The sequence below is a fragment of the Lithobates pipiens genome, unplaced genomic scaffold (assembly GCF_037356315.1).
Source record: "Lithobates pipiens isolate NorthernLeopardFrog02 unplaced genomic scaffold, aLitPip1_a1.2 Scaffold_13, whole genome shotgun sequence".
NCBI lineage: Eukaryota > Metazoa > Chordata > Amphibia > Anura > Ranidae > Lithobates > Lithobates pipiens.
In genome coordinates, this window is record NW_027507718.1 from 460,699,823 (window position 1) to 460,717,677 (window position 17,855).

Below are 17,855 nucleotides of genomic sequence, written 5' to 3' on the forward strand. Positions count from 1 at the left end.
AATTACACAAATTCTACCCTTGCAGTGCATCCCTTCTCCTCCATAGAAAGTACAGGATAGAGGGGATGGTACTTTATAGGTGCAATTAGTACTGCCATAAAGTATTTTCAATAAAAACACAATTTATTAAGGTCACAAAAGACACATATAAAAACAATTTGTACAATACATGGACAGCTTTGTGGTCATTCAAGGCATATTTTTTGTAGTTACTATAATTGTTCCCACATCTTTAGTTCTTCATGTTTTGCCATATGGCTTCCTCAGGGGCAAGCATGGTTTTATGGCTACTATAGTAAAAAAAAGTGCATATAATCCCATATCAATAATTACAATCACTATCCATATCAATGACTATGAGAATAACCTAACCACATGGTAACAGATCATGGTAAAATGTTGCATACCTGCTCTCACTTTGTCACTGGTGTCAGGCTCCCTTGGGCTGCCACAAATATACCCCTCCCTATCCTGCTGCAGTGTCATGGCATGATGCAGATGCAATGGGGAAGGGATTACCATGTAGTGCCATCCCAGACCAACCTCCATAGCAATCGCTGCCAATTTGATCAAGATCAAACCAACGTTTGGGGTCGACGCCTATGGTCAAGTCTGCCCAAAGGGCAGGGCCACGCCCGGGGAAGTTTCCCCAGCCCTAGGAATGATCAAAAAGCGGAAGGCAGAAATGCCAAAGGGGCACCCTAAGCAGAGAACTCCGCAAATACGAGCTCCACTAGGGTGCGTGCACACAGGGACATGCAGACTCATGGTCCCCATATCCTCCACTGCAAGAGTAAAATCAGTCTGTATTTGCAGTAAAGCACCCTTGTTATACTTGCTGTGGAACCTAAGGGGTTAATACTCTGCATTGTTGTTTGATCCTTTCTTTTCTGATCCTCCCCTTCTTCCACTGTCCCCAAGCCATCTCCTGATAGAACAGAGGCTAGGGAACAAGCTGCACATGCTCAGTTTGTGTATTGCTAGAGAGTTTTTTTTTTTTTCTTGAGGGAGTGCATGTAATCAGCACAGGGCCAATCAGCACTGTCCAGACAGGGGGTTAGGGGCCCTGCAGCCTCATAGGACAGTCAGTGTAGGATGAAAACTTCTCCTATGAGCTTTAACTAGGCACTGATAGAAGTCACAAGACTGCTGTAACAGCGGATGAGCAAAGGTATTTTGCAGTTTATATTTACTAAAACTATTTATAGTATATAACTGCATTTCCATGTTCTTTATACTGTGGGAGACCAGATATAGTGAATATAGGCTCCTGGGTTTAGTAACACTTCAAATACTTATTTAGTCAAGGTGTTTTGGGATGAGGTGTAATACTTAACTTATGCATGGCTTCGTCAGGCCCACTCTATGTGACCGGTCCAAAGCAGTGTCCCCTCTAAGATACTTCAGACCCTGGTTGCAAGCTCACCACCTAGCCCTGCATTGTACTAATAACGTCAAGGGACTACCCACAACCCAGAGCTTTGTGCAGAAGAAAACTCTGGAGCTAGGGATAGAATAGGTAATACACCTTATCACTGCACCCCTGGACTAAACCAGCATTTACCCCTGCAGTGCAGAGGGTTGCCACTACAAGGGTTTCGACTAATTCCCAGAGTTTAGCTTTAATTGGATGGGCAGCTATATTGACCAATAGGAGATTTAGAATGTGAGATACAATGGGGCCAAGTTCAGCTTTTACAGGTTTCATGCACAGCAGATACATTGGCACATTTTTTTAACGCATCCCAATGCAATGATCTTTAAAATAGGAGCTGATATGTGCTGGTTTGCAGTGGGAAAAAAAAGTAGCGAAAGCCCTACTTTTTTTGCTCAGTGCAACGTAGCACATGGTAACACCTGTCAGCGCAGAATAACGTCCATCAAGGCACAGGGAAGACAGCAGAACAGCACAAGTTTGGCTCTTCTGCCATGACGTAGACCCTATATATGTTAAAAAAAAATAGAAGTTATTACTTGATCTCAATAAAGCATATAGTGTATCCTGGGATTTCTTTGATTTAGTGATGAAAAGATACGGCTTCATAGGTGAATTTCTCCATGCCTTTCATGCTCTCTATCATAACCCTTCTACTAGGATTAGATTGCCAGGCTGTAATTCAGACTTTTTCAAATTGGGCAGGGGTACACGCCAGGGATGTCCCCTATCTCCCTTACTGTTCGCATTAGCGCTTGGACCCTTAGCTACAACAATACTGCAAACCCCAGATATAAAATGTTATAATTGTAATAATAACACCTATAAATTGAGTATGTATGCAGACGATATGATTTTATTCCTCACAATTTATTACATACTCTTAAAACATTTGCATCACTATTGGGCCTGATGGTGAATGTCTCCAAATCTATAGGTATGCCAATAAACATCCCAACATTCCACTTAGACTCCTTACATTCCTCATTCAATTTCTCATGGTCAATGGATTCTCTCCCATATCTAGGTATATTTCTCACACCAACCATCAATGACCTTTCCCTAAAGAACTACATCCCATTAATACAAAAACTGAGATCGATGCTCAAAATGTGGAACTCTTTCAAAATATATTTTCTTGGCCGAATTACAGCAATTTAAAATGACAATTTTACCAAAGATATTATACCTATTTAGAGCTCTCCCAATTAGATTGAATAAAGTAATTATTACTAAATTCCAAACAGAAATCAATACATTTATATGGTTAGATTCCCATCCAAAAACGGTGGACAGGGTCTCCCAGACTTCTGGCTCTATTACTTCCGCCAGATGGTCAAAATTGCACAATGTATCACGTACCTTCTAGTAGCGAGCCCGGATTGCGGAGAGAGGCCTCCTTTACGACTCCCACTACCGGTTTCCTGGCAATGTAACAGGGAACACAGGAGTAAGGAGGGGTACAGGTGCCTGGCAGGATCAACAGATGGGTAGGATGGGTAGGCGAGGTTCAGTGGAGCAGGTAATCACAGTGAAGGGATCAGCAGGTAGTTTATAGCAGATACACAGTTCAAAGGAGCAGGTAACTTGGCAATAAGCAGTGCAGGAAAGCAGGCCACTTGTAGCAGGTGAACAGTGTAATATACACAAGTGCTTGCAGCAGATAAACAGTCAATATAAGCAGGCACTAGGAGCAGATGGACAGTGCAATACTAGCAGGTTACTTGTAGCAGATGACACAGTTCAGTATAAGCAGGTGACTTGCAGCAGATAGGTAGTTCAATATGAGCAGGCACTTATAGCAGATGAACAGTTCAATACTAACAGATTACTTGTAGCAGATGACACAGTTCAGTATAAGCAGGTGACTTGCAGCAGATAGGTAGTTCAATATGAGCAGGCACTTATAGCAGAGGAACAGTTCAGTATAAGCAGGTTACCCTTTTAGCAGACGGATGGTCAGAGCAAGCCGGATCGGATACCAGACAGGAACGAAGTACAAGGGAACAGGCAGGAGAATTTTTACAACAAGCCGAGGTCGGGTGCAGGCGGATAGCAGATAGGTCACAGGCAGGCCGGGTCAAACAGGAACAAACAATACGGATCAGGTCTCACAGATATAACGCTGTAGAGCAGACAGCAAAGACTGTTGGCAAGAGGCTGGTTTAAATAGGCCGTTTGGCGCCAATACGGACGCACGCACGCGACCGTGCGCGTGCCCGCGCACGCGCACCTGTGTACGAACGTAAGGGCGTTCGTACGATCGTGCGTACCCGCGACGATCGTACATCAGAAGACCTGGAGGACAATCTCTTCGTGAGATTTTCATGACACAATGGCACATTCCCAACCCCAAAATTCCATGGGTTAGATTTGAGAAAGATTCCATTCTACCATTTTCTATCTCCAGTATATTATGGGGTAATAAGGTTTCAAATCACATCTTAGAAAACCTCAATCAACTAGTCTCACAATCATACCAATTATGGAAACTACACAACAAAAAATATAAGCTAACCTCTAACACACCTCCACTTGCATCTCTTATTGGAGACCCAAAATTCCCCCTTAACACACATGAAAGAGGAGACTTTTCATGGTGGACAAACAATAACCTAATACCCTTCTTTAATTTTTTAGACAACAACAATTTCACTTCATTCTCTTTATTGAAATCTAGACATCAGATCCCCAATTCAGAGTTCAATAAATTTCTCCAAATTAGAAATTTTTTAGTACATATTTACAAACAGTAAAGTCACTCCCACCATCATTCTTCAAAAACATTTGTCTAAAGTCACAGAGGAGAACAGGTCTGATATCTGAAATCTACTCTAATCTAGTCAATAGGGATGGGCTTTGTTCGGGTTGAACATGAGTTCTACTCGAACATTGGCTGTTCGCCGAATAGCGAACAATTTGGGGTGTTCGCTGCAAACTCGAAAGACCCTTTAAAAGTCTATGGGAGAAATCAAAAGTGCTAATTTTAAGGGTCAATATGCAAATTATTGTCATAAAAAGTGTTTGGGGACCTGGGTCCTGCCCCAGGGGACATGTATCAATGCAAATAAAAGTTTTAAAAACGGACGTTTTTTTCAGGAGCAGAGATTTTAATAATGCTTAAAGTGAAACAATAAAAGTGTAATATTCCTTTAAATTTCGTACCTGGGGGTGTCTATAGTATGCCTGTAAAGTGGCGCATGTTTCTCATGACAGCAAAATTACATTTCTAAGGGGGGCCTGGTATGGAATTTGGGGGACCCCCATGCATTTTTTTTCTTTAATTTTGGTTTGGGGTTCCCCTGTGGGGGAATCCCATGCCGTTTTTATCAATGAACTTTTATGTGTATTGCCAGGACCGACAATTCTTTATAGCCGCGAATTAGTTTTAAATTACTTTTTTCCTTTAGAAGTGTAATTTTGCTGTCACTGTTCTACACACAGGAAACATGCGCCACTTTACAGGCATACTATAGACACCCCCCAGGTACGAAATTTAAAGGAATATTATACTTTTATTGTTTCCCTTTAAGCATTATTAAAACCACTGCTCCCTAAAAAACTGACGTTTTTAAAACTTTTTTTTATGCATTGATATGGACCCGGGTCCCCAATCACTTTTAAAGACAATACCATGCATATAAGCCTTTAAAATGAGCACTTCTGATTTTTCATGTTGATGTCCCATAGACTTTAATGGTGTTCGCGTGTTCGAACTAACTTTTTGCCTGTTCGCATGTTCTGGTGCGAACCGAACTGGGCAGTGTTCGGCCCATCCCTACCAGTGTTCAATGACACATAACAATCGAAACTTCCATATATGCGTAAATAGGAACAAGAACGTGATTTCTCTTTTACAAAGGAAAACTGGGACAATTGTATCAATAATTTACACAAATGCACAAGATCAATCACGAGCAAAAAGACTGCAATTTAAATATATACAAGGTTGTACTATACTCCAGTTAAAATTAGAGGTCGACCGATATATCGGCCGATATTTGCCGTTTTTTAATTAATCGGCATCGGGCGATTGAGCTGATAAAAAGGCCGATTTAGAACAGCGGGACTTGGAAATGACTTCTGTAATAGAAGTCAGTGTAAGTTGCTTGAGTCTTCATAGAAAAGTCTTTCCTCCTCTCTGGGCAGTCTGCCAAGAAAAGAACAGAAAGATACAATGTTTACACTTGAATGAATGAAATCATCTCAGTGTGTAGAAGTTCTCAGTTTAACCATTTAAAGACTAAATCTTTTCTGACACTTGATGCCTACAAGTAAAAGTCCTGTATTTTCTGCCAGAAAATCACTTGGACCCCCCAAAAAGTATATATATTTTTTTAGCAGAGATCCTAGGGAATAAAATAGCGGTTGTTGCAACATTTTATGTCACACGGCATTTGCGCAGAGGTCTTTCAAATGCATTTTTTTGGGGGGGAAAAAAAATACACTTAATGATTTAAAAAAAATAAAAAAAATAAAACAGTAAAGTTAGTCTGTTTTTTTTTTTTTCGTCCAAAAGTTTTGAGTACTTGTTTTTATTTTATAGGCTGCTTGCACACTGGAGCGGGCAGGCGTTGATGGTAAAATTTTGCTAGTTTTAGCAGTGCTTTACCATCATTTTAGCGGTGCTATTCAGCTGCTATTGGGGCGCATATAATCCTAGCTAGCGGCCGAAGAAGAGGTTAAATGCGCCCGTGAAGCACCGCTGCCAAATCGCATTGCATGCGCTTGGGCAGTGGTGCCCATTAATATCAATGGGCAGGAGTGGTGGAGAAGCAGTATACACCACTGCAAACGTGTTGCTTGCATCGCCTCAGTGTGAAAGCACTCTGTCTTTCACACAGACTGCAGGGGAGCCGTTTTGCAGGCACTTCACAGGCGCTATTTTTAGCCCAAAAGCGCCTAAAAAAACGCCCCTGTGGGAAAGGTGTCTGTTAGGTTTTATGAGATGAAGGGGGATAATAAAATAAAAATAAAATAAAAAAATCGGCCTAACATATCGGCCCAAAAAAATCGGCATCATATATCGGCCATCGGCCGCCATGATTTCTAAATATCGGCATATATATATATATATATATATATATATATATATATATATATATACTTTGTTCAATATCCACACAATATATTTTGTTATTCTTGATGTATAAATTACCTTGAATGTACTTTTACGGCATGTGACAAAAGCTTTTTGTACTATTACTTTGTACCAAATAAAAATGTTTGTAAACAAAAAAAAATTGAGAAGAAAAGGGCATGTTAAAGCGGAGGGCCGTTTAAAAAAAAAAAAAAAAAAAAAAAGTCAGCAGCTGCAAACACTGCAGCTGCTGGCTTAATTAGCCCACTTACCTGTCCAGGGCGCCTGCGATGTCGGCCGCCCGAGGCCGACCCGTCCCTCGGCTCTCGGGTCCCGGCGTCGCCATTCCTTGTAAGGGAAACAGGCAGTGGAGCCTTACGGCTTCACTGCCCGTTTCCTACTGTGCATGCGCGAGTCACGCAGCACTTTGTGAATGGGACGCGCTGTGTTCTGGAACACACAGTTCCCAGAACACAGCGCGTCCCATTACCCATAAGACGCCGCACGGAGGAGAGAAGACAGAAGATCTCCGCGGAGGAGGAAGAGGAAGATTAGGATTATGTGCCTAGCAACAGGCACTTCTGGTAAGTAAAAAAAAAAAAAAAAATTCATTTATTTTTTTTTTTAGATTTTTTTGTAATTTTTCATTTTTTATTTCAGGGTGGCCCTCCACTTTAAAGAGGACTTCCACCCAAAAGTTGAACTTCCGCTTTAAGCACTCCTCACCCCCTTACATGCCACATTTGGCATGTAATTTTTTTTGGGGGGGGGGGGGGGAGTGGGGGCTTCGTTAGGAGTGGGACTTCCTCCTTCCGCCCAGGGACCACCAAGGCGACTCCTCCTTTCGCCTTAGGCGGCCCCTCCCTCTAGGCGATCTCCTGGGACATGCGACAGGTCCCTGGAGATCGTCTGTCCACTCCGGGAGTGCAACACGACTTGCACATGCGCCGTGCGTGCCCAGCCGTGAAACCAAAAGCTGTCACGGCCGGGTGCCCAGAGTGGCAATGGAGGCACCAGTGGAGAGGTCGCATTGCTGGACCGTGGAATAGGTAACACTTTTTGGGTACACTTTTTGTAGCTGCTGACTTTTAATAAACATAAAAAGCCTGGAACTCCACTTTAAAGTGCAATACAGCATGCAAACTTATGTCAGAGCATATGTGCTCTCCTGCGCTCACGCACACATTGTAATACAAATGGACTCTTAGGGGTTGATTTACTAAAGGGAAAAGACTGTGCACTTTGCAATGTGCAGTTTCTCCAGAGCTTAGTAAATGAGCAGAAGCTTTGCTGACTTCCATCATCCAATTATGTGCAAGCAGAAATGTGTTTTGATTTTTTGTTTTTTTCCTTGCACGTGATTGGGTATTCTTTGCAAAATGAAGCATTTACTAAGCTCTGGAGCAAATTCAGTTGCCAAATGCAACTGGACTCTGCAAGCACACTATCTATTTTCCTTTAGTAAATTCAACACCTTAGTCTAGATTTTCATATAACTTCAGCTGCTTGTATTTGTAAACTAGTTGTTTTAACATGCAGTTTGCTCTAAAGGTAACCCCTTCTTTCTTTCTTTTTTTAGCATATATTGCCCAAGTTCACTTTAATATCAACTGTCTTCTGATATATTATCTATATTATATTATATCTATATTATATAAAGTCATTAATGGTTTCCTTCTGATGGTAGAACGAGTGTATTAAATAATGTATTGCATTTAGTCTCTTCTAAAAGGATTGGGTGAAGTGAAATTTGTGGAAGAGCGCTCGCTTACAGGAACATGGGGTCTAAACACTCTGGAGAGATGGAAATGGAAAACCACACAGAGCAAGATGAAAACCAAAGGTGAGTTAAAGGGTACTGTCACTTTTTTATTTGCCTTTTACACAGGTCTCACATTCAAAACAAAAACATAATACATTTCTTCTGTTTTACTTTTTGATATAAGTTGATAACCAATAGAGTGGCGTAAATATATCAGTATGCGTCACATCCTTTGAAATGATGCCATAATACAAAAAAGAACTACATTGGGACTTTTCAGGTGCTGTTTTGGATCAAAACATACATTTGTTATAAATTAAAGTATACTGTAGCTAAAGGCAAAACTTTTTTTTTTCGTTATTCAGAGTGGAGAGAGACCTGTCAGGTTTTTATTGCTGTCTGTCTCTCCGGGAAATTTACCATCTCTGTTTGTGCTGTTTACCATTATGGTCAAAAGTGAAATTAATCACTTGCCGACCAGCGACCTTCCTGTATGTCACTAGACTTCAAAGTGGTTACACCGGGATGATGACTGCAGCTGTAGGCATCATCCAGTTACCGTTTCTTTAGAGCCGACAGTCACCTCTCTTAAAAGTGATCATAGCAGCTAACTAGCCGCTGGATTGCTTTTACAAGCAGTGGGAGGAGTCCTCCTGCAACTTTATCCCGAGTCCCGATTGATCATCTGGTACTTCCACCGTCTGATCGGAGAGCCAGACAAAGACCGGATAAGCTTTGTTTGGCTCTTGGCTATGATAAGCCGGAAGAGATGACCAGACATCAGTTCCAGTTTGCCCGGATGTCTGTGGCGCCATTTTCAAAAATCAGGCTGGGTTCACACTAGTGTGATTGCATCCAATTCCCATGACAGGAGAGTGTTCCTGGGTCTCAATGGAGCCAGTTCACGCATTTCCATGGTGGCTGTGGAGCATTGCACAGGGTTCCTGTGTGGCTTTGGCTCCGTTTTCAGGTCTGAATTTGGGCAAAAATTTGGGCCTGATTCATCCCTGAAACTGAGAACAAGGATGCACCGGACCCCTGCTGTGAGCCGCATCTGATCTAGGTGTGAACCCAGCCTTAAAAGCACTTGAATGCACCAATCTTCGTGTGATTGAATACTTTTGAGGGCAGAGGAGGCATTTGAGGTATTTTGGACCCCAGACCTCTCCATAAAGAGTACATGTCACATGCCTACTGCTGTCACAGAGGATGTTTACATTCCTTGTGACAGCAGTAAAAGTGATCGAAAATAGAAAAAACATTTAGAGCAACAGTTTGAAAATAAAAATAAATCATGAAAATACATTTTTCTTTAAGTCCCCCCGTGCTCGTGTGCAAAGGCGATTGTCCCACACAGGTGAGAAATTACTGCGAATGCACCAGACCTAAAGTGGTAATCTGTAAAGGTTTTTAAAATGCTGCCTATGGATGCATGGGCGTGCGCAGTTTTAAAGTGCGACATGTTTGGTATCATTTTATGGGGTGTAACATCATCTTTTATATTTAACCACATTTTTGGTAATGTTTTTTTGGCATTAAAATTGAAAAAAAGTGTGTTTTTTCCAAAAAAAAAATTGGGTTCCAAAAACCTCTGCGCAAATACAATGTGACATAAAAAATTGCAAAACCCACCATTTTATTCTTTAGGGCCTGCTTTCAAAAATTAGATAATGTTTGGGGGTCCTAACTAATTTTTCGTGCAAAAAATTGATTTTTACATGTAAACAAAAGTGTCAGAAAAAGGCTGGGGATGCAACTCGGTTCAAGGTCATGCAAGTAGATAAAAACAGGGGATATATCCTACTGTCCCCAACCACCAGATGGAAACCGGGTGTTGGGAAAGGCTTCAACTGAGGGGGAATTTTGCATACAAAATGCAGAAAGTAGATCTTTGTAAAAGTGTCAAACTCATGGGTCCCACTGATAACTGACTATCACACTAGAGCAGGGATCTTCAGACTACAGCCCTCCAGCTGTTCTGGAACTACACTTCCCATGAGTCATTGTAAAACTGTGACATTCACAGACATGAATAGGCATGGTGGGAATTGTAGTTCCTGAACAACTGGGGGGCCATAGTTTGGAGGCCCCTGCAGTAGAAGTATCTAAATACACATCTGCATAGAGGTATCTCCTATTCAGCAGACAAAAAGCGAGGATCCAATGATATTATTTTAAATCTGGTATAGGCCTAGGTAATCTCCAATGCAGTACTTGCCCATGTGCCACAGTAAAAGTATTTTGAGGATTGGTAATTTGTGTTTAACGCATAGTCATTTTTTTATTCACATTTGAGATTGCTTGGCAGACTTGGAGTGATGCAGGAGGAAGTATGTTGGGGTCACACAGTAAGTTCTGCAGGTTAATAAGAGAACAAAGGTATTTCCATATAGTACAAGTAAACAATGCAGAAAAAATACTTAAAAAAAAAAAAAAAATAGATTTCCGCTCTGTGTGGGTGAGCTCTTACCGTATTGTGCAAGTATAAATATCATACTTTGACATAATGGCACACTTACTGCACACAGAGCCCTTCTCCAGTAGTGACAGGCTCAGCCTCTAGTCATCTAGTCTGATGGCAATGCCATTTCCTCTGCCACTTTTATTCAGAGGCTCTTTGGCTGTTGGATGCCCACTGATGTTACAGAAGTTATTTTGGCAAAAAAGATTTTGTCTCTTTTGCATGTCTCATTTTCCAACAAAAAATATTAACCCCTATCAGTATTTCAAAGTGAGACTTTAAGTGATTGTAAAACTTTGATTATTTTTTTTATTTTTTTAAATAACAAACATGTCATAGTTGCCTCCACTGTGCAGCTCATTTTACACAGAGTGGCCCCAAACACCGTCTTCTGGGTTCTTTCAGCGGCTCTCGCAGCTCCTCCCCGCATCACATAACCCCCAAGGTGAAGCACTCTCCCGGGGGGTTACCTTGCGGGTGCGCTCCCGAGTCCATCATTCAGCGTCCATAACCGCCAAATGTATGACTCGGCCCGCCCCTGGTGCCCGCGTCATTGGATTTGATTGACAGCAATAGGAGCCAATGGCTGCGCTACTATCAATCTATCCAAGCAAGAGCTGAGAACCTTGGGCAGAGAGACAGCACGACCCTGCCGGGTGAAATTCCAGGGCTCAGGTAAGTAAAATGGGGGGCTAGGGGGGCGGTCACTGTCGGGTGTTTTTTTTACCTTAATGCATAGGATGCATTAAGGTCAAAAAACACGGGGGTTTACACCCCCTTTTAGTTCTTCTTTAAAGTGCAAGTCTACCAGAACTGATATGCTAGTACTTGATGGTGAACTCAAAAAAGCCACTTTCTCTTGATGTGTTTGCTAATGAGTTCTTGACCCTACAATTAAGCCCACTGCAGGTGTGTCATGCTCTCCTTGCTGTGCAGCAGGTACAGTCATGACCAAAAATATATGCACCCCTGCACTTCTGTCAGATAATGCACCACTTCACCCAGAAAATTTTTGCAATTACATTTTTTTAGGCATTTTCATGTTTAGTTCTTTTGCTTGTATTGGTACGACACAAAAAAGCAGAGAAACAAAAAGCCAAATCTGACACGTTCCACGCAAAGCCCCAAAAATGGGCTGGACAACATTATTGATGCCCTCAATTTAATATTTGATAGCACCCTTGGAAAAAATAACTGAAATCAATCACTTCCTGTAACCATCAATGAGTTTCTTACACCTCTCTATTGGAATTTTGGACCACTCTTCTTTCGCCAGCTTGTTCCAGGTCTCTAAGATTGCAAGGGTTCCTTTTCCCAACTGCTATTTTGAGATCTTTCCACAGGAGCTCTATTGGATTTAGATCTGGATTCATTGAGGGCCAGTTCAGTACTTTATAAAAGTGAAGTACTAATGCGCTACTAAATGTGTAAACAATATGAGTAATAAATTGCTTAATGCAAGAGGTAAATATAAAGCTGCTGAACTTCTATAGTGTTGCCAGCACCAATGAGTATATGTAACAGTAGTGAAGTAGAGCTAAATAACTCTACAACAATCCTTGGGTATAAAGTGCTGATGATAAAGTGCTAATAATATCTCACTTCCCAGTGTGTAAACAGTGCAATACAATGACATTAAAGAAATTTGGGACAACAGATCAATACAAGGATAAGTGGTCCAATAATAAAGTGTATCCAAAATATCTAAAGGTACTATGTAATAGTCTCATATAAATAAAAATATGTGCAAAAAAAAATAAACAAAAAGGAGAGGGAAAAGAAACAGATACTGCCTCTCTCATTCTGGATCTCCCATTCTATGGGTAGCGTATTACCCACTAACTGTGGGGTAAATTTTTGGAATTTGCATGGAATATGGCAGATTTGGCTTTTTTGTCTCTCCACTTTTTTGTGTCATACAAATAAAATAAATAAACATGAAAATTCCTAAACATTTGTAATTGCAACAATTTTCTGGGTGATGCCATGCATTATCTGACAGAATTGCAAGGGTGCCAATATTTTTGGCCATAACTGTAATTACAACAGCACTCCTATCACTTTGAGGCCTTTTGCGGCTTTTGTAAGGATAATAAGGCTAGTAATCCACCTCTTATTTGAATATACCCCTTCTACGTTTTTGTTCTCATCGTCCTGAAATTGTTACCATGGATAGTTTAGGTTACATCCTTATTGCTATGGGCATCTTCTGGCAAACTTCCTGGCCAAGAGATTGAAGGAGAATAGGGAATGGATAGTTTCAAAAAACATTGCACAATTGTGTTTTTACTGGCACCCAAGGTATCTGTGTTCAATTCTGCTTCCTGCTTCCATAGGTTTAAACATGAATGCTCAGTCAACCCTAGCATTTATGTGAATGCCTGCAGCTGAACATCTTTAGGTGGTCAGGTTCTACTTGCATCATCATTCACAGATGTTCAAGACCACCTTCACCTAGGACAGGGCAGTGTAGTATTCTATTTTAAGCTAATGTGATCTATTCATTTTCTGGCTCTCAGATCCATAAACATACAAAAAATGTTTTTACTGCACAATAGTTGATATTACAAAATCACTAAAGATCACAGTGGTTGGTCCCCAGTTCCTGAAGTTTTCTTAACGGAACCCACCGTAAAGGGTGAAAATTGGGTCTGTTAGTTTTACCACAGAAAACCCTGTGGCGAGAAAGGTAAGTGGAGTTTTTCTAAGGAATTTCAAATTTTTTATGAAAGGTCTCCTTTAACCACTTGCTTACTGGGCACTTAAACCCCCCTCCTGCCCAGACCAATTTTCAGCTTTCAGCGCTGATGCACTTTGAATGACAATTGCGCGGGCATACAACACTGTACCCAAATGAAATTTGTATAATTTTTTTCCCACAAATAGAGCTTTCTTTTGGTGGTATTTAATTACAGGTGGGAGTTTTATTTTTTGCTAAACAAACAAAAAAAGATGCAAAATAAAAAAAAAATTAAAAATCATGTTTAATAGTTTGTTATAAAATTTTGAAAACAGGTAATTTTTCTCCTTCATTGAAATGCGCTAATGAGGCAGCACTGGTGGGCACTGATAGGCGGCACTGGTGGGCACTGATAGGCACAGTTAGGGCGACACAAATAGGCACAGATAAGGCGGCACCGATAGGCACAGATAAGGCAGTACTGATGGGCACAGATAAGGTGGCAAGATGGGCACAGATAAGATGGCACTGATAGGTGGCACGGATGGGTGGCATGGATGGGTGGCACTAAGGGGCACTGATAGGTACCACTGATAGATGGGACTGATGGGCACTGATAGGTGGCACTGATAGGTGGCTCTGATAGGTGGCACTGCTGGGCACTGATGGGCGGCACTGGTAGATGACACTGATGGGCACGGATATGTGGCACTGAGGTGCAGCACTGTTGAGGCAGATTGTGGGCACTGATAGGTGGCACTGTGGGCACTGATAAGTGGCACTGTGGGCACTGATGTATGACACTGTGGGCACTGATGTATGTCACTGAAGTATGGCACTATGGGCACTGATGGGTGGCACTGCTGGGTGCCACTTTTTTAATAGCTGGGTGGTACTGGCAGGGGGCAGGCGGGCACTGATAAGCTGGCCGTGATCGGGACTGATGCCGGTGATCGCCTTTTTTTTCTCTCCTCGTGCTGTCAGCGCAAGGAGGAAAAATAGCCGATTACCGGCTCTGTTTTGTCACATGATCAGCTGTCATTGGCTGACAGCTGATCACGTGGTAAGGGGTCGGGATAGACTCGCTGATCACAGAGCGCGCCGCGCATGCCCCTCAGGTGGCACGCAGGCTGCTCGTGCACGGGACGACGTCAATAGACGTCGTCCCGGCAAAGCAAGTCCGCGCTGTAGCCGTCATTCGGCTATAGCGCGGATCTCTAGTGGTTAAAAAAAATTTAAATGTTGTCATGCCTAAGAGTCAACACTGGGGGCTGTATAGAGCATGTACCTTCTCATGCTTTCCTCAGAGATCATGTTGTGCCAGGAAGCAGCAGGCTTTTTCCTCCAGCTAGTAGGCAGACCTCCAGTAAGTTTGATGGGGGGGGTTTCTTCCACCTGGACAAAGCTCTCCCCCTCTGCCTGGAAAGGAGAAAGCTAAAAACGATCGGCATGCCGCTCCGTTTTCCTACCACCCCTGCACGGCGGCTTGTCTAGGTCTCCTCCTCGCCATCCCTCCCTCACACACAAGCCAAGTAAATCAACTTCAATGTCAATGACAAATAATCCTTTTTTTTTTCTTTATAACAAAAACCCTAAAGATTGTGGCCAAGATATCTCACAAGTTCCGTGGTAAAATGCAATTGATTCATTTAGTGGTGTATGCTTCTTAATGTCCAACGCTTTGGTCTGCTAACTCATTAACCACATGTGACAGGAAATGCTTTTTGTCTTGCAGATCAAATGCAACCTGCAAAGACCCTAGAAGACTTTGTTCTCACCATAGAGCCAAAGGAAATAAGAACTTTATTTGTGTACTTTCAGTAACCCCTACCAAAGGAAGGAGGTAAAAGGGTTAAATGACTACTGCTAACTGTAAAAATCATTTTATAAATGGAGCCAAACTTGTATGGCAACTGACATTCTTGTATGTACAGTATGTCTGATATGCAGCCCATAGCTTGATGCTACTATGTTGGGGTAAAGGGCAATAAAAGCACATTAGGGACTTTTCTCTCTGGAAACAGAGACGAAAAATATCTCATCTTAACTCAGCACCTTAACTGTAAGTATGTCCTGTTCTCATAATATTTTTAGGCTTTTTAATACATACCCTTTGATTCTAATAATGCTGAACTCCAGACACATATACAGTAAAAGGCACAAGTAAATTCAGCTCTATATTCATTATGAGGAATCATTGTTAAGTATTGTTTAAATGCAAGAAGTGTGTCTGAATTTCATTTGGTATCAACTTCTTGCAGTCCCCTGTACAGCAGAGCTTAGAGTAGGAGAAAGAGAAGACGCAAAAAGAGCCAATCGGATGTGCTGCAGTGCTTGTGTGCTAACAAGCAGTATGCCGATTGGCGGACAGAGCAGACTGAGAGGGGGATGAGCTCATCAGTCACCTGCTCTTACTTTGCTGTTCACTGAAAAGGCTGGGTGAGGGATGTGACCTATTTGTATTATTTAACTGTACAGGACAAAAGTAGGTTTCTTGCCCTACCAGACCGGGCTGTGTGGGAAAGCTGTGAAAATCTCAGGAATAAATAGGTGGTAACACAATCCTTCCATCAGGTTTAATACCTCTAATATAATATATATATATTATCTGTGTATTTAGCAGTTTGGTAAAAACACTCCAAAATATCTTGTATATATTATGCAAAAGCTTAAATGGAAACTTGTTCATAGTCAAATGTAGTTGTTGACCTTGTTTAAAAAAAATAAAAAATAAAAATAAAGGTACATGACCATTTCTCGCTTCAGTACTTTGTGAGTCACTGACCTCGAACAATCAATGACAATCAGGAAAATCAGCACAGTAATGGCACGTACTCATGACTGGTTTTCCCGTCGGAATAAACTCCGAAGGTTTTTCCAACGGAGTTCCTCTGAAACTGTTGTGCGTACACACGATCACACCAAAGTCCGATCGTTAAGAACGCGGTGACATACAGCACATATGACGGGACTAGAAAAAGGAAGTTCAATAGCCATTTGCCAATAGCTTCCATCTCGTACTTGCTTCAAAGCATGCGCAGTTTTTGGTCTGTTGAAACAGCATACAGATGAGCGGTTTACCTGACAGGAATTGGTTCCGTTGGAAATATTTAGAACATGTTCTATTTCTAGGTCCGTCAGAATTTTCATCAAAAAAAGTCCAATGAGGCATACACATGGTCGGAATATATGTTGAAAAGCTTCCGTCTGACTTTTTCTTTTGGACATTCCACTCGTGTGTACACGGCGTTAGAGATCGTAATCTGACTACATGTTAATGGTCAGTGACAGGTGGTCAACATGACAGCCAGGCAACTTGCATTTTCAGGAGAAAAAAAAATGCCAGCAATGGGAACCTCCATGTGCTTCTCATGATAGTTTTCCTTTAAAGAAAGTGTCCAAAACTATTTTTTTCAAAAAAAGGTAATTCTGTAAGGCCATGTAAACCATACTTCTTCATTGGCTCTCATGGTCCTTATTAGACGATCCTGGGGGGAGGGGGGGCACATTCATTTGGATCTCATTAGTTGATATCTTTGCCTAAGCAGTTTCCCGATACCAATCCACCAGGATCTGCATGGCATTGATCAGGTGACTGGGCACTAGCAGAAGGCAAATTACACTTTTTATGGGAAAGGGTACTGCCTTATTTCTTTCAATGCGGTATAATGTATGTTAAAATACAGAGGCATTTAACTTTTACTATACGTAGGGCCTCTTAGACTACATACATGAAAACATCACAACCGTTCTAAATCTTGACTGTGATGATTAACATAAAATACTGTATTTGCTCTGCCACATTCTTGCAGAACGTGTGCAAAGAAATCTTTTCAGTGGCTGGTGTGGCATGAACCTATAAATGCACTGTACATTTTGATAAACATTGAAGTTTGTAATTTGTTAATTTACAATATATTGTACTACTATAATGATATTGCAAATAAATATAATATTTTTAATAGATTTTATTAATATTGACTTTTTTATTAGCCTGCTGTATGCATAATTGGACAGTTGCACAATAAATTTTTTTTTTAAAAAACACAACCTGATAAGAAACTGATACGTTTTTTTCTTTGAAATATTGTGACTGAACTGATAAAACAAACAGAATGCTTGTGTGAAAGGATCCTAAGAAAACAAGGTACAAAAAACGTAACAAACATTTTCAAGAAATGATGCACACAAGTGTATTCTTTTCTTCTTCTTTTTTTTTTTTTTTTCACATTTGCATAAAGCAATAAAAAAAAAAAAAAAACTGAGTAAGGTACATTCTTGTGTACAGTCTATTCTAAATTGTTACCTGCTATTGAGAAAAAAAAGGACAACTAACACACAAAACACACCCATAATTAGGAAAAATAAATGTTGATCTATTTTAATCATGTTTTAACATATGAACCATGGCTTTTTTAATAAAAATGTGCTCACACG

At 41.1% G+C, this 17,855-nt stretch overlaps 1 protein-coding gene across 1 annotated transcript in view; it reads left to right on the forward strand.

Annotated features, from left to right (window-relative positions):
* MAN2B2 (mannosidase alpha class 2B member 2) overlaps positions 1-17,447 on the forward strand; it is a 123,279-nt gene extending 105,832 nt beyond the window's left edge. Inside the window, 2 exon segments of the mRNA XM_077477814.1 lie at positions 8,235-8,358; positions 15,154-17,447. Of these exon segments, the coding sequence (XP_077333940.1) occupies positions 8,235-8,358; positions 15,154-15,242 (213 nt within the window). The 3' untranslated portion in view covers positions 15,243-17,447.
* The last annotated feature ends 408 nt before the right edge of the window (positions 17,448-17,855 follow it).